Raw genomic sequence first — 20,637 nt, forward strand, 5'->3', positions numbered from 1 at the left:
CTCAAGGTCGCTTATGACAATTAATCATCACTAACCATGAAACCGGGACGCGGGTGGCGCTGTGGGTTAAACCACAGAACCTAGGACTTGCCGATCAGAAGGTCGGCGGTTTGAATCCCCGCCACGGGGCGAGCTCCCGTTGCTCAGTCCCTGCTCCTGCCAACCTAGCAGTTCGAAAGCACATCAAAGTGCAAGTAGATAAATAGGTACCGCTCCGGTGGGAAGGTAAACGGCATTTCCATGCGCTGCTGTGGTTCACCAGAAGCGGCTTAGTCATGCTGGCCACGTGACCCGGAAGCTGTTTGCGGACAAATGCCGGCTCCCTCGGCCTATAGAGTGAGATGAGTGCACAACCCCAGAGTCGGTCACAACTGGACCTAATGGTGAGGGGTACCTTTACCTTTAAGCATGAAACCAATACATACGGTAAATTATGAATGTGGCTGCAGTTCTCACACATGACGAAGCAGCCACCTTACTTAAAGGCATTCCGCACAGGGACAGGTTAGACCCACATTCATTTATGGTTTATATAATAAACGAAGCATCCCCTAAAATGTCAGCTGCTTGAGGTATATATTAATCTGCGGCATAACCCAAAGTTTTCACACATGAAGCAGAAAGCATTTTTGTGCTACATGATGTTCCCCCTACCCTCCAAAAATAAAACCTATCATCAATCAGAATGCTTATTTGCTTGCAATATCATTTGTTCAATCTTTGCGCTGGACCTGTTGCAGCTGCGATGCTGGTTGTGGCATAAGCAAAACAACAAAGATTGTGAGATCAGCCACTTGGCCCAGATAATTTCTTAGCAACACAGCCAAATTATGCCTACATCAATCTATGTGCTTGTTACATTTCTGCCCAACCCAAATGAGGACAGAGCAGCAAGGTACATTAGGCTGATAGCCCAAGGCTATTCATTGAGCTTCAGAGCCTTAGGGCGAATTCCATCTTTACTTTTTCTGCTTGGGTACAAATCTAAATTGAAATGGTAAAATGTATGTACTGTAATTATACCACAGAGAATTCTCTTTATTTTCTACTCATACTGACATAGTTCAACTATATATTTTGCTTCTATAATGTATTTTTATTTGTTAAACATGCATGTATACATACACACACACACACACACACACACACACACACACACACCAGCCATGGCTCTACTGCTTCAGTACTAGTTTATGCACACACAAAAAAGGGCCTTGAGAAAGTGTTCAAGTAGCACACATTTATCCTGTCATTTTGAAACGAACTTAAATGTTGGTAATTTATCACACAGTGACGTTTCAGAGTGCAACTAGGAAACCACAAGTAAAGTGCACACAAGCCTCACAACTCACGGCTGCTACTGATAATGAACTTTCCCAAGTATATGCTCTTTTGTTCATATTTCAGCTGTAACGTCATTGCAGTGCGGCATTTTAACTACCGGCAGTTCCAATCACTTACTTACAATAACAGGTCCGAATGCTTGTACTTTCAGAAAGTTTATACAGCTCCTTCTTTGGCACGGCTGCAATTGCTCTTTTGGTTCAGCATACAACTGCATTTGGAGATTCTTTTATTAGAGTTCTATACGGCAGACCAATCCCAGGTTTCACAGGGAGTGTGTGTGCTCCTAGAACAAAAGGATATGGTCTTGCTTTATACATCAGGGATTCGCCAACTCCGAAACATAGTAAGAAAACCCCTTAGGGTTTCTGTTGTGGCTGTGCACCAGATTCAGCCAAATTGCAGGCTAAATTGGGCTGATTAGAGGGGATCTGGGCTTGGGCTGAGTTGGGTTGGGGCAGCCCTGGTTAGGCCATCTGGGGTGATCTGCAGCCATCAGGGACAGGGCAGTGGGTGGAAAGGCGGCAGGAGTCTGCTTTGCCAGCACGTTCCCCAGAGAATGTGCTGGGGAAGCAAACCTTAGCAGGATGGAATCCTCCACTCATCAGGATTCAATCCTGTGGCCTGCAGGATGCCTTTTTGAAGCTTGCGAAGTAGCACCTAGCAGGACTGAACCCTCTTGCTCTTGGTTGGGAGAGGAGATGCAGCGTTTCTTCCCCCTGACCGTATCTCAGTTGCAGTTGTCAGAACCCTAATTAAACGTTAGCCCCACCCCAAATTGTTGGCTGGACCCAGGGCAAGGTGGGTGGTCCCTGGGTCGGCCAGGCTTGCAGAGGGGGTGGAGGGGGCTATGTGCAGCTCTAGGTTCTATACTATGGCCTTGCTGCTCTGACAGCAATACTGATAAGCTCTGGAAGTTCTAGCTTTGTAGCAAATCCCAGCATATGTGAATGAAGAGTCTTGCCCTGAATCAAAGCAATAGTCTACCTACCCCAACAACTGGCTAATATTAGTTGCCAGCAGCACTTCTGTAGGATCTCATGACCACAGATGGATGGACATTTGATGGCTCTGTTCTCCAAGTTTTTAAAGCTGGAGATTACGAGTACTGAAACCAAAAACTTCTTATTTGCAAATAATATATTCTGAGCCATGCTCTTTTCCCGATAGGATTCTATGCAAATTCAAATAATTATTAACAGTCATGTAATCATTTTTTTTTTTAAAAAAGAATACAAAAATTTAGGAGCCAGTGAAATTTTATAGTAGTCGGATAGGAGCAGAGAATGGCGTCATTACTTCTGCAGCAACCTTCATTCCAACACTCAAGCCCAATATTTTTGAGGCACCAGTGGCTATTAGGCACGTTCATTTTTTATGCTGTTAATTTAAGTACTTCGGTATTGATTTTCAGGTATATGATAATTCTGAGAGTACTCTGAGTTGTACTTAAATAGGCCTTTATTTTAAATAATTGGGACTGCCAAACCCCACACACCGACTGCATCCTTCAAGCAGCCATGTTCTGTTGAGACAGAAATTCATCAGCGGAAGCTTTTCCTGAAACTGAGGTGATGGGGGTTGGGAACCTCCAGCCCACTGCACAGCTCCACCCAGGCCCTGATCCTTCACTGGTCCTACTCTGTGCTCTGCGCCTTTCCAAAAGCTAAACCTCAGAGTGCATTGGTTACGAGTGGCCTTATAACATTGTTCTGCCAGCACTGCCACACTTCATGGTAGGGTCTTTTAGTTTTGTTAAGCCCCGATATCACATCACAGGCTTCCTTTCCACTTACCTCCTCTGTTCCAAAGATCTCACCACTGCTACTGAAGCTGGAGACCCAAAGGTGGGAAAGATGACCTCAAAGGCCTTGAGATAAAGTGCGGCAGGTAGAACAACTTTCCAAAAGTCCAACCACAGGGCACGGTGATTAGATAACTAAGAAGTGATAGGGAAAGTCACAAGAGCAGGATTAGTTAAAATAGAGTTGTCATATTTGAAACAGTAAAAATCCAGACAGAAAAGTGGTGGTTGTTGTTGTTTTGGCCAAAGGTGTGGAGCTGCTTTTAGTTTTGCCCAAAGTTGTTGAGCACTGCCGACATGGGTTGCCATGCGTCTGGATTTTCCCATACATTTTTGTGATTTCTGCCCAGACACTACTTCCGACTGCAGTATTCCAGGGAAATTTTGGACGTGTGACAACCCTAGTTAAAGAGAGTGACAACCCTAGTTTAAAACGTACATGTTGTTATATGGATTTGACAGATTTCAAGGCAAACCTTTTGAAAGTACAGTACATACAGTGCAAACCATTTGTAGCCTACATTCTTAAAGCTGTGTTGGTTTTTTAAAAAAGTGCTAAGCTGCTAAAATGAAACAGCGGCCCAAGAATGACTAATTAAATACATTTCAAAACTCCTTCAAACAGAGCTATGTTTTTATAATCAAAACTCCAGCTCCTCAATAACTGACTTTGACAATGTGTTTGCACTTTCAGTTTACACAACAACCTGCTTGGCTAGTTGCTGCTCCAAGTTCCCATAGTAACCATTCACTTGGCTGCCTTGCCATGGAAACTGCATATTATTTCCTAGTACCTGAATGACCTTTGAGCTACAGAACAAGAAAAGGTAGACAACTGCTTCACGTATGGACATCGTATACTTATATGTACCCCTGCAGCAATTTCTTGCGGGTACTCATGTCAGATTCTCCATTCACTTAAATGGAAGTAGGGAGTGCCACACACACACAAGGGAAAGGCAAAAAGAACAGCACCCCCCTTTAAAGTGATAGAGGAAATGTGCCTACAGGTTCAAAAAGGTTAGGGACCCCTGTTCTTGCTTCTTGTCATTTCAAATGACAAATACAAGATGGGTGACACCTGCTTGAGAGCAGTACGTGTGAAAAGGATCTAGGAGTCTTGTTTGACCACAAACTTGACATGAGCCAACAGTGTGACGCGGCAGCTAAAAAAGCCAATGCAATTCTGGGCTGCATCAATAGGAGTATAGCATCTAGATCAAGGGAAGTAATAGTGCCACTGTATTCTGCTCTGGTCAGACCTCACCTGGAGTACTGGGCACCACACTGACAAAGAAGGACACTGACAAACTGGAACGTGTCCAGAGGAGGGCAACCAAAATGGTCAAAGGCCTGGAAACGATGCCTTATGAGGAACGGCTAAGGGAGCTGGGCATGTTTAGCCTGGAGAAGAGGAGGTTAAGGGGTGATATGATAGCCATGTTCAAATATATTAAAGGATGTCACATAGAGGAGGGAGAAAGGTTGTTTTCTGCTGCTCCAGAGAAGCGGACACGGAGCAATGGATCCAAACTACAAGAAAGAAGATTCCACCTAAACATTAGGAAGAACTTCCTGACAGTAAGAGCTGTTCAACAGTGGAATTTGCTGCCAAGGAGTGTGGTGGAGTCTCCTTCTTTGGAGGTCTTTAAGCAGAGGCTTGACAACCATATGTCAGGAGTGCTCTGATGGTGTTTCCTGCTTGGCAGGGGGTTGGACTCGATGGCCCTTGTGGTCTCTTCCAACTCTATGATTCTATGATTCTATGATTCAATAAGTGCCCTTTTGCTGCTGGATGTTGCAGAAAGTTTTCTACACAGAGGCACCAGACATATAAAAAGGGGTGTTACAAAAATGGTTAAACAAACCATGGTTTCATGTTACATCTGAACCCAGCCATTGGCTCCAGGCTTGAAGTCATTACCAGAATATGTACACATTGAACTGCAATATGAGCATCACATGATGTGACAGTTATGCAGCAGTTTAGAGATAACAAAATAATAAAGTTTCCGTATATTAGTGCAATCAGTTAACTATCTTCCTCCTGCCTTCATTGCTAGCAGTTACTGAGGCTCTTGGGTAGTAGTAAAGTCGAAAAGGGTTTATCAATGCTAGCCAGAGATTGCAGCATTCTTTATAGTGACAAATTAACAAACCCAGACTTCCAGTGTTTACCTCTTTCCTTTTTATAACTCTGGCCCTTTGAGCAAACAAACAGCAACTATGATGCAACTTCATCAAACATTGCATTATGGAAATATGCCAAATTTTATATATAAAAAAAACACAAAATACTTGCACTAAATCAGTCCAAAGGTTACAGCAGATTGTTTCATGCACACCCAGCTATAACTCATGTTAGAGCACTCGCCGTCGTCAGGAAACAAAGGAATGAAATCAACCACCAAGTCAATGATAATCTTTTTGATCTACATGAACTTAAAAGAGTTTGATGCAAAGAGGTTTCTCCCTTTTGTTTCCTGGGCTGGGCTCCTTTGTTCTTAAAAGCCGTGTCTTTGTCAAAAACATCAACAAGTGTACTGTACCTTTCCCCATCAATCATTACATCACTGTGAAAGGGAAGGTTGCAGTTGTCCCCTTCCTGCCTTGATGTGTTGAATGTATTTTTTTTTTTTTTTAAATATTTTTATTCAAAAGTTTTTCCATGTAAACACGACATACATAGACATACAAAAGCAAAACGAAACAAAAAACATGTACCATTTCGTATCCTAATTTCTTATACCTTCCTTCCCCGACTTCCTCATACCTCCCATTTCTGTATTCCAAATTCTTATCAATTGTTCAGCAAATCTTCCCTTATTTTAGTTAAAGTTTAGACTAATCTTCCTTATTCTCCTTGTCTTAACCATTACTAATAGTAACCATTTACTTTCTAATCCAACATCATTCTAACTTTCATTAACTTTATAATATTTCTTTAAATAGTCCTTGAATTTTTTCCACTCTTCTTGCGCTGTTTCTCTTCCCTGGTTTCGGATGTGTTGAATGTAAGAGCTCAGGAGCCCTGCTGGTAAAAGGTGGCAACTGCATTAGCATGCTAAGGCGACATTATCCATTGTAACAGATTTCCTTTTTATTATAATGCTGACTTCGAAGCAAACCAAACCAACCTGATTTATCTCTATCTGTGGTAATGGGAAAAGAGCATTAGGTATTGTTCCACAGAGACAAGGACTCAAATCCCTGTGCTGACTAGCCTTGAACACTTGAGGTTGCATACACACCATATGTTTAAAGCACATGGCGCTCTCCAAAGAATCATGGGAACTGTAGTTTCTCAAGGGTGTGGGGAATTGTAGCTCTGTGAGGTGTAACTACAGTTCCCAGAATTCTTTGGGGGGGGGTTAAGTCCTGTGCTTAAATGTATAATTCTCTCGGCTAATCTACCTCAGAGTGTTTCTGAGAGGACATGACTGCCCACATACATGGGGATGCTGTTTTCAAATTTCATATTATTTCAAGAAACACAATCCTGTATCACTTCTGCTCTCCATCCCCAGGACTGGCCAAATCTAACATGTTACTCAGAGTAGCTGTATTTAACCTCCTTCCATGCCAGCACAGTACGTCTGTCTGTCTATTTAATTTTTTTATTATGTTTTATTATTTATTTTATTTTCAGCATTTGATCCTAACAATCATTTCAGTTGTAAATACAATTTTATTCTCACTTTCACTTGCACTGTTTATAAACAGACAGAACCAAACATAGAAAGAGAAGGAGGCCAAGTCATGGGAAATATCTGTGCAAAAGAATTATGGAAGGCGCAGGAGCTTCTGACAGTTTTAAAGCTGACTCTTGCTTCCATATAATTAGATATGTGTTTTTATTGGAGGTTATTGCTGGTTAAAGAGCTCTGTTAAACGGAATGGGCAAATCAGTATTTAATTTTTGCTATTTGGGCTGATTCATGCATTGCATGAATTCTACATACAGGCCTCACTTGACAGAACTTTTAATTGGGTAATTGGTGAGATGAAATTTTAATCTGTGGGGCTAAATTTGAAGAGCACACTTAATTACTGGAGCCATTTTGGCTCCTGTGTGTTATTGTAACCGAGAAAGAAGAACATATTAAGGAAAGGCCATGGAACTTTTGTTTATTAAATGGAACCTCTTTCAGGATTTCTTCAGTGTCCTCAAAAAGGCACATATTGAGCTTTTAAAAAACATATCTTATTATAATTTATTTTTAGATAATAACAGTTATCAAGCAAAACGAAAAACAAAACAACAGAACAAGCAAAACCATTTCATGACCAGCAAAATACAGTTCACTGCATTATAAAGCACAACAAAATTTTGATTGCATGCTATTTCTGATTATCATTATTATCCTTTCAAAATGTTTCAGGTTTTATCGAGAAAGCGTTTGTTTTCTTTTTGACAAAGTGAATGCTACCTGTGTATTTTGCTATGTTGTATCATTTCTTTTTAATAAAATAAATAAAACAACAACACACAACAAAGCACTCTGTGTGTCAACAGAGGCTGCCAGTCATGGTCCTGATGTGCAATATAAGCAATTAAACCAACTTTCATAAAAAGTGCCTTTCATCATCATTAGATTACTTCTTGCTTCAACTTCTTAGGCAGCTTTTCCATTAAAGCAGATTTGTTGATACCATTTGTCCACCCAATTATTACATAGCATTTTCAATTGTTTGGTTTTGTTATTAGACAGACAGACGGATGACAGCTCTAGAATTTATTTTTTTTAGGACAGGTACACTAGATAGCCTCAAAGTAACATAGGGACATGACTTAGATTCCACTAATGATTCTGCTAAATAGAACAGAATATGGAATCAAGGTCCTGTTCCACTTAGTCTCTAGCAGAAAGGAAAATTCCTTAAATCCGACACCCAGGTAATGCCTGTCCCCCCTCTCCCACCCACCACCTTGAGTAGGGATATCTGGTTCTAATAGTCCCCTATATTGATTACTTTTGTAATATGATTTGCGTGTGTTGAGCTTTTTCAGTATACAGATTTACATTTTGACAAATTAATTAAAAGTTAGGCAGCAGACTTGTTGATAGCCCTAACACATTCCATTCCACTGACCATCTCCTACACTGCAATATGTCATTCGGAAGGAATAATCCACAGCAATGCTCAAACTATTCCCACTGTGCATAATCCATGAATACTTTTGAAGAATCAGGTAAAATGTAAAGGGACCCCTGACCATTAGCTCCGGTCGTGACAGACTCTGGGGTTGCAGCGCTCATCTCGCTTTATTGGCCAAGGGAGCTGGCGTACAGCTTCCGGGTCATGTGGCCAGCATGACTAAGCCACTTCTGGCAAACCAGTGCAGCACACAGAAACGCCAATTACCTTCCCGCCAGAGCGGTACCTATTTATCTACTTGCACTTTGACATGCTTTTGAACTGCTAGGTTGGCAGGAGCAGGGACCGAGCAACGGGAGCTCACTCCGTCACGGGGATTCGAACCACTGACCTTCTGATCGGCAAGTCCTAGGCTCTGTGGTTTAAACCCACAGCACCACCCGCGTCAAATCAGGTACCTTCCTTCAAAAACAAGCAAGCAGAACCTCATATATAATCAGAATAACTTCAATTATGTATAAAGATTTTAAGGAGTTCACGGGAGTTTTTGTGTGTGTTTTCCTTCCCAGGTCTGTTTATCCTCTAGTCTAGGACACAATTGTTTTGCATCTGAATGCACAAGAGCTGTTGCCGGAGGAGGGAGTCTCCTGAAACTTAAGGAAACCCTGCTCATTGTAAACACTGCCCTGAGGGTTATTTCCTGCTTCCCCTGCAGCAGCCATGACAACAGTCATTCACGTATAAACAGTTGCTAGGATGCCACTTGGAAGGGAGGGAACAGAGAGAATACCAATAATATTTCATTTAAATGCAAGAAAGACCTAAATTTTAAATGTCCAGTAATCTCATGAGCGTTTTTTAAAATGAAATTTCACATAATTTTTAAAGGAAAAAGAAAACCAGTGTGAAGCTCACTGGGTGTAATTGACCACTATTGCCTAGTCTGACCTCATCCACAGGGTTGTCACCATGTCAAAAGTGGGGTGGGGGGCAGGTGAAATAACTACTTATGGCACATATGCCATCCATTATTCTTTGCAAGGCTTTCTCTCTCTCTCTCTCTCTCTCTCTCTCTCTCTCTCTCTCTCTCTCTCTCTCACACACACACAGAGAGAGAGAGAGAGAGAGAGAGAGAGAGAGAGAGAGAAATCATGTGTTTCAGATGGCCGTTGGGCAAAGATGCTTTGGCCCTCCAAGGTTTCAGCTGGCTGTGTGGTATCTATAAGGTTTTAGCTGGTTTTAAACAGAATTTACTATTCTGGTCTGAGTGAGTTGGTTGTTATGGCTGGCCTTTATTTTAAATATATTATTAAATTTATCATATATTATTGATTTTAAATGTATAAATTATATATTTTTAAATAATTAGTCATTCACGCACAGCCATTTATTTCTTTACATTCTGAAAGTACCAGTTCTTCTGTCATTGGGATATAAATCAAATGAAGTAGCTTAGAATGAAAGCAATTTCACAAAAAAGGTGTGGTTGGAGAAGGTTTGTTTGTTTAATTTCTTGCCTAGTTTCACAACATTAAAGATTTGGATAGGATATCGCTTCCCTTTTAAGATCAAGATAGCAAAACACGGGGGAGGGAGCATGGGGGCTGATCAATTTATCAATGGATATGCAGACAAGTGTCCTTTTTTTGAACTTAGGTTTAAACAATGCTGACACCTAGTGGTCACACACAACTCAGTCAGTTTCAAGAAGTGCCTTGCAGGATCAGCAGAAAGTCTAAGCACTCTGGTTTCCAGCAACAGCCTGCCAGGGAGGTGCGTCTAGAAGGAGCACAAAATAAAGATGATGACCTTTCCATTGGCCTGCATCTTGAACACAGAGGTTCTGTCTGTTTTCTTTTATTTAAGAAAACAGATCTTCATTCATTTACAGTGGTACCTCGGGTTAAGAAAACTTAATTCATTCTGGAGATCCGTTCTTAACCTGAAACTGTTCTTAACCTGAAGCACCACTTTAGCTAATGGGGCCTCCCGCTGCCGCCGTGCCACTGGAGCACGATTTCTGTTCTCATCCTGAAGCAAAGTTCTTAACCCGAGGTACTATTTCTGGGTTAGTGGAGTCTGTAACCTGAAGCGTCTGTAACCAGAGGTACCACTGTATTAGTATATTTGTAGCTCACCTCCCCTTTTTTTACTGACAGGACTCCCTATTTACAAGTTGGGATTTCCTTCCCTTTCCCTGTCCTAGCCATGACCAGGGCAACTGGCTTGCAGTGACCTTGCACCTGCGATTCGTTCCTCCATGGGGCGATTTGTGCTCACGAAGGAAAGTAACCCCTTCCTCCATGGTCCAGTTCCTCCAACATATCTGGACCTAACAATAAACTAGACTGCAGATACTGTACATAACCACAAACTGACAGATATCTTATTTAGGCTTATCCATTCCAGACATCCACTGATTTCCTGGGGAGTGAATTCAATAAACCCTTATCTGTTTTTCTCTTTCTTTCTTTCTCTTTAAAATTTCCTTACTCCCTTCTTCAGGGTTGAATCTCACTGCCTCTCAATTCCACTTGTGCCCCAAAGGGCAAATGCTAACACTTCTTGGCTAGGCTACCACCTCTACATTCATTCTATATGGGTAAGATAAATTACAGTTTTTCTCTACTTTGCGGGGCTATACCCCAACACACAAATCTACTGTCTGTGATTGTCTGGCTAAGCTCGCATCACAGTAATAGTTCATGGTTGTTAATATTAGCATATTATTATCACCACCACCACCACGATTTATCAGGGCTGGCCTGGGACATGTTGCCACTTGAGGCAAAACAGAAAATGGTGCCCACCCCTCCTCCTCTTCCTGCCCCCTGCCAAAGCCCCTTCCTGCTGTTCTGTCAGCTGAGGCACCAAAAGGCAGCCCCGGCTGGTACCCAGATCTGCTGCCCTTCCCAGCTGTCAAATTAGCCAGCTGCCCAAGGTGACTGCCTCACGAAGCCTCATGGGCAGGCCAGCCCAGTGATTTATTAAGCTTATTGACTGTTCTACAGAAGCATCTTAATGGGACTTGCAAGTAATAGTAAAATCAATACATGAAAAACAAAACAACTAAAATGAAGTGCAATGCGAGGTAATCAAAGTGTAAAAACAATTCCTCTATCCTCAAACACAGGCCAAAATACCACAGACACCCTTCAAAATGAAGTAAGAATACAGTGGTACCTCTGGATATGAACGGGATCCGTTCCAGAGCCCCGTTCGCATCTAGAAGCAAACGTAACTAGCGACAGCACGTCTGCGCACGTGTGTGTCCCTTTTCGCCGCTTCTGCGCATGCTCGTGACGTCATTTTGAGTGTCTGCGCATGCGCAAGCGGCAAAACCCGGAAGTAACGCTTTCTGTTACTTCCGGGTTGCCACGGAGCGCAACTCGAATGCGCTCAACCCGAAGCGCATTCAACCCAAGGTATGACTGGACAATCAACTGTTGCAAAGAAAAAACACCAAAATACCTTTGAGAAAAGAAACATCTTTGCCTTGTGCCAAAAAGATAGCAATGTCTGCACCAGGCAGAGCATTCCATGTCAGGGGGCCACTACTGAAAAGGCCTGTTCCCACATGGCCCTCTGGACGGCTGGAGAAGGATATCTGATGATGATCACAGGGCATGGACAGGCTTATAGCAGGAAAAGCATTCTGTAAGGAAACAATCAAACTTTAGGAACTTATTCCTTTGGATTTTTGGAATAACTATTTACTTTCTTTCTTACTTACTTACTTACTTGTTTACTTACTTACTTACTTACTTACTTACTTAGCTTGCACCCAAATGGCATATATTAAACAGTGCTATACACAGGCTAATCCAAAGCAAGATTTTGTTATTCAACACTATGAACAACGAGGATTTGAAATGTAAGTAGACTGTTCTTTGCTATCATTTTTTCTATAATTTCTGTGCTGGAAGAAACTTCCAAACAGCTTCAGTTTTCCTTTAGGTCAAAATGTTCAGCCTACTGTTTTAACTGATTTGGCATGGCAGTTAGTTTGTTGGCTCTCAGTCAGCGTTTTTCTAATTATCCAGCAATTAAAATCATGTGCAAACCATGCAATTCATTAAGAAACAAAAGGTCAGCGATGGGAAGAGTGAAACGGGACATTTTGGCAGTTTAGGGGCTTTCCTTAGAAATGGGAAAAGAACAACCTCAACCTGGAAAGCTAAAGCAAATTGAGAGAGGAAGTGGTAAGAGTTTCACTCATTTCCACTTCCTCCTTCAATTCCCTGGTTTTCCAGACTGAGCAGATAGGATATTAGGAGGGAGGGAAAGAAAGCATTTTGAAAAACTTTTGGAGTAAAAAAAAAGGAAAAGATGGGTTTAGTTTTTACTTCTACTCTCTGACGTAAGTGTTTGTGTTATGTACTGAGTTGAATAGGATCCAAACTGCAGCAGTCTGATTGGTCCTAGAACAATAGGATTCAAAAGGCAGCAGTCTGATTGGTCCTAGAACAATAGGATTCAGAATGCAGCAGTCTGATTGGTCCTAGAACAATGCAGCAGTATGATTGGTTGGCAGGAACCACCCAATCATGCTCCAGATAGAAGTGAATCCACAACCTGGTTGGCTTACAGTAGAATTCCGGAATTAGCCAATCATGTGCAGCCCATTGTGTAAATAATGTATATAAAGCAGATACTTTGAGGGGACTTTCATTCATTCCTCCTCACCACTATGAGCTGAATAAAGAGCATGAAATCACTTTGCGACTCTGAGTATATTTCACTGGCGACGAGGATGGGATCGACTCGTGGAGCAAGGAGTGCTGGAGCCGGTGCCTAATGCCCCCTGGGAAACCCCAATCGTCACACCCGTCAAGCCGAATGGTTCGGTCCGCATCTGCGCAGACTACAAATGTACCATAAACAAGGCCCTCACGGCCCATGCATACCCAGTGCCAGTGGTCAGCCATGTCCTTGCCACCCTGGCTGGGTCGAAAATTTTTGGCAAGCTGGACTTGGCCCAAGCATATCAACAACTGCCAGTAGATGAGGCCACAGCAGAGGCACAGACGATTGTGACGCACAGAGGAGCGTTCAGGGTAAAGCGGCTGCAATTCGGTGTCAGCGTGGCACCAGGCATATTCCAGAATCTAATGGACTCTCTCCTTAAAGGGATTCCTGGCGTCACCCCCTTCTTCGATGATGTGTTGATTGCCGGGCCCACACCAGAGGAGTTTGAGGACCGCCTCCGCACCGTTCTGCACCGTTTCCAGACGGCGGGTCTCAAGGTGAAGCGTGAAAAATGTCTACTAGGAGTGCCTCAGGTGGACTTTCTGGGATTTATGGTGGATGCAGAAGGGGTTCACCCGACTGGGGACAAGGTACGGGCCATTTGTGATGCCCCAGCGCCCAAGAACAAGACTGAACTTCAGGCCTTCTTGGGACTATTGAACTTTTACCATTCCTTCCTTCCCCACAAGGCGGCGGTAGCGGAGCCCCTACACAGGCTCCTGGACAAGCGGGCCCCTTGGGTGTGGGGCCAGCGCCAGGAGGCCGCATTCCAGGCAGTCAAGGACTTGCTGGTCTCAAACTCGGTCTTGGCACACTTCGACGAGAGGCTGCCAGTGGTGCTAGCATGCGACGCCTCGCCCTATGGCATTGGCGCTGTCCTGGGACACCAACTCCCGGATGGAAGAGAGGTACCGGTGGCATACTTTTCCCAGACACTCAACGCAACCGAGCGGAACTACTCGCAAATCGACAAGGAGGGTCTGGCAGTCGTGAAGGGAGTAAAAAAATTCCATGATTTCTTGTACGGGCAGCCCTTCACCGTGGTGACTGACCACAAGCCGTTGCTTGGCTTGTTTGCCCCCGAAAAGCAGACCCCCCAAGTGCTGTCTCCTCGCGTCCTCAGGTGGTCAATTTTCCTTGCCAGCTACCAGTATGCACTGATTCACCGCCCTGGGAAGGCGATGGGCCATGCAGATGCCCTCAGCAGGCTACCACTACCGGAAACAGGCCCTGACCCAGCACCTGCACAAGAGGTTATGAGCCTGGAGCTGCTTCCTGACCGCCCCATTCAGGCACAAGAAGTTGCACACCATTCCAAGAAAGATAGGGTCATCTCCCGGGTCCTGGACTGGGTGTGGAGGGGATGGCCCAGCAGCAGCCCCGGGCCAGAATTCGCCGGTTACACAACCCGCAGACATGAACTGTCGGCCCACAAGGGGTGCCTGTTATGGGGAAGCAGGGTCGTTGTTCCCCAGCCCCTCCGCAAAAGGGTCCTCACAGCCCTACACGAGACACACCCAGGGGTAGTAAGAATGAAGGCCCTTGCCAGGAGTTATGTGTGGTGGCCGGGGATCGACGGAGAGATAGAGGCCTGGGTCAAACACTGCCAGGCCTGCCAAGAATCCCGCCCAGATCCCCCAAGGGCCCCAGTCCAGTCCTGGGAGTCCGCCCGAGCACCATGGTCACGCCTGCATGTGGACTTCGCTGGCCCCTTTCAGGGGAAAACATTCTTCATAGTGGTGGACTCCTACACCAAATGGCTGGAAGTTGCACTGGTACCGTCCACTTCTACGTCCGCAGCCATCCGGGTACTACGCAGGCTGTTTGCAACCCACGGGCTCCCTGACACTCTCGTCTCAGACAACGGGACTGCATTTACGTCAGGAGAATTCCAAACCTTCACAGCGCAGAACGCCATCCGCCACATCCGTTCGGCGCCATTCCACCCTGCCACCAATGGCCAAGCAGAACGCATGGTGCGGACCACCAAGGACACCCTTCGCCGCATGACGCAAGGGGATTGGGAGTACTGCCTTGCCACATTCCTTCTAGCACAGCACAGCACCCCCAGCTCAACGACTGGCCGGAGCCCCGCTGAACTACTAATGGGTCGGCGCCTTGCAATCAGATTGGACCGCCTTCACCCCGATAGAGCTCAGGATGAGCTAGTGGTGGGGAAAGGCAGGAACCCCCGGACCTTCGAGGCCCAGGACCCAGTGTACGCAAAGAATTTTGGGGCAGGCCCTGCATGGGTACCCGCCACAGTCACCAGGGTCACTGGCCCCGTGTCATACGAGGTGCTAACAGATGGGGGGCAATGCTGGCGCCGCCACTGTGACCAGATACGGCGACGATTCCCGGGAGAAAACCAGGAGGAAGAGGACAGGTCAGGGAACAGTGGGGCAGTGAGGCCCATAGAGCAGCAGGGGCAAGCAGGAGAGGCAGAATCAGTAAATACAGAGGGGACCCGTGAGGCCGAAAGGACACCGGAACCAGAACCACGACTGAGCGAGCCGGTTGCGCCAGACCAAACAGCCCTATCACAGCCAGCATCCTTGGAACACGAGCCAGAACCTGAACCCCGGACCAGGGAACACCCCAGGCCGCAACGCACACGTAGGCCGCCGGCGTACCTCGAGGACTATGAATGCGACCTCCCGGGCAGGACTGGAACTTAGAGGGGAGGGGTGTTATGTACTGAGTTGAATAGGATCCAAACTGCAGCAGTCTGATTGGTCCTAGAACAATAGGATTCAAAAGGCAGCAGTCTGATTGGTCCTAGAACAATAGGATTCAGAATGCAGCAGTCTGATTGGTCCTAGAACAATGCAGCAGTATGATTGGTTGGCAGGAACCACCCAATCATGCTCCAGATAGAAGTGAATCCACAACCTGGTTGGCTTACAGTAGAATTCCGGAATTAGCCAATCATGTGCAGCCCATTGTGTAAATAATGTATATAAAGCAGATACTTTGAGGGGACTTTCATTCATTCCTCCTCACCACTATGAGCTGAATAAAGAGCATGAAATCACTTTGCGACTCTGAGTATATTTCAGTTTGGCTTAGTTTCCCTCCTCTCTGATGTTTGTGTTTATCTATCCTGCCTTGGGATCTGTTTATTTCACGTGTGTGTGTGTGTGTGTGTGTGTGTGTGTGTGTGAGAGAGAGAGAGAGAGAGAGAGAGAGAGAGAGAGAGAGAGAGAGAGAGAGAGATGAAGTTTGTTTCATTTTTTCCAGGGGAGGGATGTCTGTGGTTGGGTGTTAGCTTGATTCAGCTCCTTCAACAATTAGCAAAGTTTTGCCTTTGCATAGTTCTACTAACAAATAAAAGTTACGGCTTTGAAAGCGAACATTGTGAGGGTGAAACTGATGCAGACACTTGCTTTCAGTACTAGACTGGTGGCACCGGTGCATCAGGTAATACAGAAACTTAAAATTGTTTGGCATGGCTGAGGAAGGTTCTCGCCCCGATAAAAAATGAAACACTTACTTGTGAGGCAAAGGGACAGAACAGAAGAAAGAGCACAAGGATGATTCTCAAGTGCCAGGGGAGACTTTCATGGGTGCCATTGCACCCATGGGTGCTCCATTTGGGATACCAGACTTAGCTGAAAAGCTTTCTGCTTAAACAATTCAAACCATCTCATGTGCATTTATCCAGCTGCTCCTGAGAGTTGGGAATGGGAAATGGCACAGAGGGGTGTAATTTGTACAGAGACTGGCAAAAATCAGAAAGGTTCACACAGTGCTTTTTCCCTAGAATAAAAGGTGCCAGAATACCCCCAGGAAAAAACCCACTGGGTTCACATCTCATTGCTTTTAAATGGAAGGAACGGACACAAAGCTCTCTTGAAAAATTTCCGCAGGCAAGCCATTTATTATTGTTTGACCTTGTGCCATTTACAATTTGAATTCCACGGGCTTCATCATAGGAGTGGCTGCCATTTGGAATTTGGGGCACTGTGTATTATCAGGCTTCTCCCCGCCCTCATACAGAGCGATGGACATGCACTCCTTCTCCATTCTCCTTGCACCATTATCAAGCTATCCAGGTTGTATCGGTGCTGTTGCAATGGGGAGAATCACTTGCATCACTCCACAAAAACAAAAGTCTGAGCACAGCTTGCAGATGCCACTCACTGAATCTGTGTGGTGATTGGAGACTGCAGGTGGCTGCTGAAGGCTTGGACCGCCTTCATCAGCCCAAGAATGCTGTTTTAAGCATTTGGGAAAGCAGGACGCTGCCAATAAAACACATGAGCATCCCAGGAAATCAGCCATTCTGGCACCTGACCTTGCTCTTGTTTTCCATTACAAGTTGCCCTAACCCCATACTTGAATGGTGGTGCCGCTCTGACCCCACCGGTCTGCTATTTGCTGTGCTGGCTTCGACACTTTTATTTTCCCAAACTTTATTTCTGCCAAATCTAACTTCTTGGCTGCAAGATTCTTAGTTTTGTCTCTTTTCTGGATTCTGGGACTTTGCATTGGCCAGCCTCCAACCACATTCAATATGTTCTGGCCTTTCACTTGGCTCAAAGACCGTTCAAGAAATAAAGAGCTGCTTTTTACCGAGAGGATTTCTTAACTCAGCCAGACTGAAACAAAATAAATAATAATAATAATAATAATAATATGCATGGTACTTATATAGCTCTTTTTCTCAAGTGCTCAAAGTGTTTCACATACATTATTTATTTTGTGACACAATAAATTATTATTAATTATTATTATTATTTCTATACCACCCTTCATCTGAAGATCACAGGGTGGTTCACATAAACACAAAAATAAAAAACAGAACACAAATTACTTAATAAAACAAGAACCAAAGCATACCAATAACTCCTGTCCCACAAACACATTTAAAAGGCCACAGAATGTTCAATCAGCCAAAGGCCTTGTTACAGATCTATGCTTCTGCCTGGCACCTAAAGATATGAAATGAAGGGACCAGGCGAGCCTCCCTGGGGAGAGCGTTTCACAAATGGAGAGCCACCACAGAAAAGGCCTGTTCTCATGTTGCTGCCCTCTGGATCTCTAGAGTCTATTGCATTATCAACATCTGCAACAGGGTGGCTTTCTGAGGTGACATGTTTTTTATCAAGCTGATGGGATAGAGTGATATGGAGCTTAGCACTATAAATCAAACAGAGGTGACTTTCAAAGTCATTTTACTGTAGAAGAAACAAAGTTGTGCAAACCCATCCATAAGGATGCCAGCTCCTTTTCAAAGAAAGATCACAAGCAGGCACGACTTCTTCCATCACAGTGCTGCAGTGCCAAGGAAAAATACACAGGCTAAACCCCCCTCTGTCTTGCAGCTATTAGAACCCAGGCAAGTCCAACTCTATGTCTTAACATGATTTTAAAAACCGAGAACGGTTTCAAAGCTTGCTAGTCATATGAGGAGTGGTACAAGTTATTCAGCACTGATGTTACAGGCATTATTCATTAGTACAATTATACACTGTGTTGTGTCAGCACTAATGCAGAGGGGAAATTGAGTTTCGCCAGGGGACACAATCTGTGGCTTGCATGCTTGTACAATAGTTTTTTTCTGTAACAACAAAGGCACAACTTGATAGAAAACGCCCCCCTTCTAATCAGCAAAGGATTACAGGAGTCCTCACCCCAAAATGTGTGACATCTGCACACATCTTTAGTTACAGGGCCATACAGTAAATACTCAACCAAAACAAAGGAGTCAAAACAAGCATCACATCCTAGACGATCAGTGCCCTGTTGCTCCCTTGAACTGTTGCCTACATTCCTCCATACAAGTTGCCTTTCTGTTTACATTTAACGTATAATTGATGTGTATGTGCGTGACAGCACAGCAGGAAGAGAACAGTAAAATGCAAAGAGGTATGTCAGAAGTTTGGCACCAACTTTCCTCACATAATACTACAGTGGTACCTCAGGTTACATACGCTTCAGGTTACATACGCTTCAGGTTACACACTCTGCTAACCCAGAAATAGTGCTTCAGGTTAAGAACTTTGCTTCAGAATGAGAACAAAATTGTGCTCCGGCGGCACGGCAGCAACAGGAGGCTCCATTAGCTAAAGTGGTGCTTCAGGTTAAGAACAGTTTCAGGTTAAGTACAGACCTCCGGAACGAATTAAGTACTTAACCTGAGGTACCACTGTAATAATAATTATTTATACCCCGCCCTTCCCGGTTCAGAAAACCAGGCTCAGGGTGGCTAACAACAAATTTAAAATACTTAATTGTAGACGCAGCATAAAATACAGTATAAAAACATGAATAACAATAAAATTCAAAGTTCAGAAATCAATTTGAGGAAAATCTATCTAATAAACATTAGATAGTAACCAGGGCTAGCTGGCTGAATTAGTCCTACTTGGGCCAGTGAGGAGGCCAGGGGAGAATTAGCTGTGGGGTCTCAGAGCGGGTAATCTTCATAAAAGGGAAGGGAAGAGAAGGGAAATAAAAGATCAGGCTGAATTCAAATTAAAGGCCAGGTGGAATAGCTCTGTCTTACTGGCCTGGCAAAAGGAGGTTAAATCCTGTAGGGCCCAAGTCTCATGGGACAGGGCATTCCACCAGGTTGGAGCCATCACTGAAAAGGCCCTGGCCCTGTGGAGGATAGTCTGACTTCCTTAGGCCCCGGGACCATGGTTATTCATGGACCTTAAGGTCCTCTGCGGGGCATACCAGGAGAGGTGGTCCCGTAAATACAAGGGCCCTAAGCCACAAAGGGCTTTAAAGGTCATAACCAGCACCTTGAACCTGACCCTATACTCCACCGGGAGCCAGTGCAACTGGTAAAGCACTGGGTGAATATGCTCCCATGACAGGGATCCTGTGAGGAGCCTCGCTGCAGCATTCTGCACCCTCTGGAGTTTTTGGGACAGTTTCAAAGGCAGCCCTGCATAGAGCGAATTACAGTAGTCAAGCCTGGAGGTGACCGTTGCATGGATCACTGTCACCAGATCGGGGTGGGAAAGGTAAGGGACCAACTTACCTAGACTATAAATAGACTATAAATATCGGAAGTCACTAACATACGTGAAAAATTTCAAGCCTGGATGTCAGATGCCTCTGTAAATTTGCAAATATCCAATACCGTGCCAAAATCTGGTGAAGCTAATGCAGGAGTCAAAAACAGAAATAAAAAGTGCACTCCTCATACTTTAAAATTATATTGACTCACTGGCTTTAAAGAAAAGGTTTAAGATCTGAAAAATTCATTATGTTTTTGTTCTCAGATTTATCCAGTTTGTTTTGAGTGCCCTGAAAAGCCTGACATGTGGGAACTGAGCAGTTGCATTGTTCCTGTGTTAACCTTTTGAGTGTCGTGGAAGCGCCACTAGAGTTAACACCGAGAACTAGATTTTTGTTGCTTCAATGCAACGTTTCTTTCTATAGTCAGAGCACGGTACCAGAATGCAGCCCACAGCATCCTGCTACACTACATCAGAATGCAAAGTCCACCGTGTTATAGCAGTTATCCTGTAACTTTTTAAGTCTGGCAATTCCAGTTACTGCTGCTGTACCTTTAAACTCTGGAATCAAACCAGCAAAATGAGAGCAAGCAGTGTGAGGTCCAGCCCTTCAGAGCAGCTTCAGATGCCTCATTGAGAGTTATTGCACAGGGACAGGCGGTGCTG

The 20,637-nt window shown here is 44.4% G+C and overlaps 1 protein-coding gene across 6 annotated transcripts in view; it reads right to left on the bottom strand.

Moving 5' to 3' along the window:
* Nucleotides 1–20,637, bottom strand: part of LOC310770510 (uncharacterized protein) — a 56,615-nt gene that overhangs the window by 5,949 nt on the left and 30,029 nt on the right. The window contains exons 1-4 of one of the 6 annotated variants that reach the window (XR_014552202.1): nucleotides 20,524–20,612; nucleotides 11,720–11,903; nucleotides 3,141–3,283; nucleotides 1,466–1,630 (exon numbers count right to left, since the gene is read on the bottom strand). Coding sequence is in view for 1 of the 6 variants with exons in the window: in XM_083631430.1 (XP_083487556.1) it covers nucleotides 1,462–1,561 (100 nt within the window). In the remaining 5 variants the exon portion in view is untranslated. Of the gene's footprint in view, nucleotides 1–1,461; nucleotides 1,631–3,140; nucleotides 3,284–3,646; nucleotides 4,175–5,697; nucleotides 5,774–11,719; nucleotides 11,904–20,523; nucleotides 20,613–20,637 lie in introns of those variants that run through there. The other 5 variants (XR_014552200.1, XR_014552203.1, XR_014552204.1 and 2 more) reach the window with 5 other exon arrangements.

The sequence above is a fragment of the Podarcis filfolensis genome (assembly GCF_964270895.1).
Source record: "Podarcis filfolensis genome assembly, chromosome: 9".
Classification (NCBI taxonomy): domain Eukaryota; kingdom Metazoa; phylum Chordata; class Lepidosauria; order Squamata; family Lacertidae; genus Podarcis; species Podarcis filfolensis.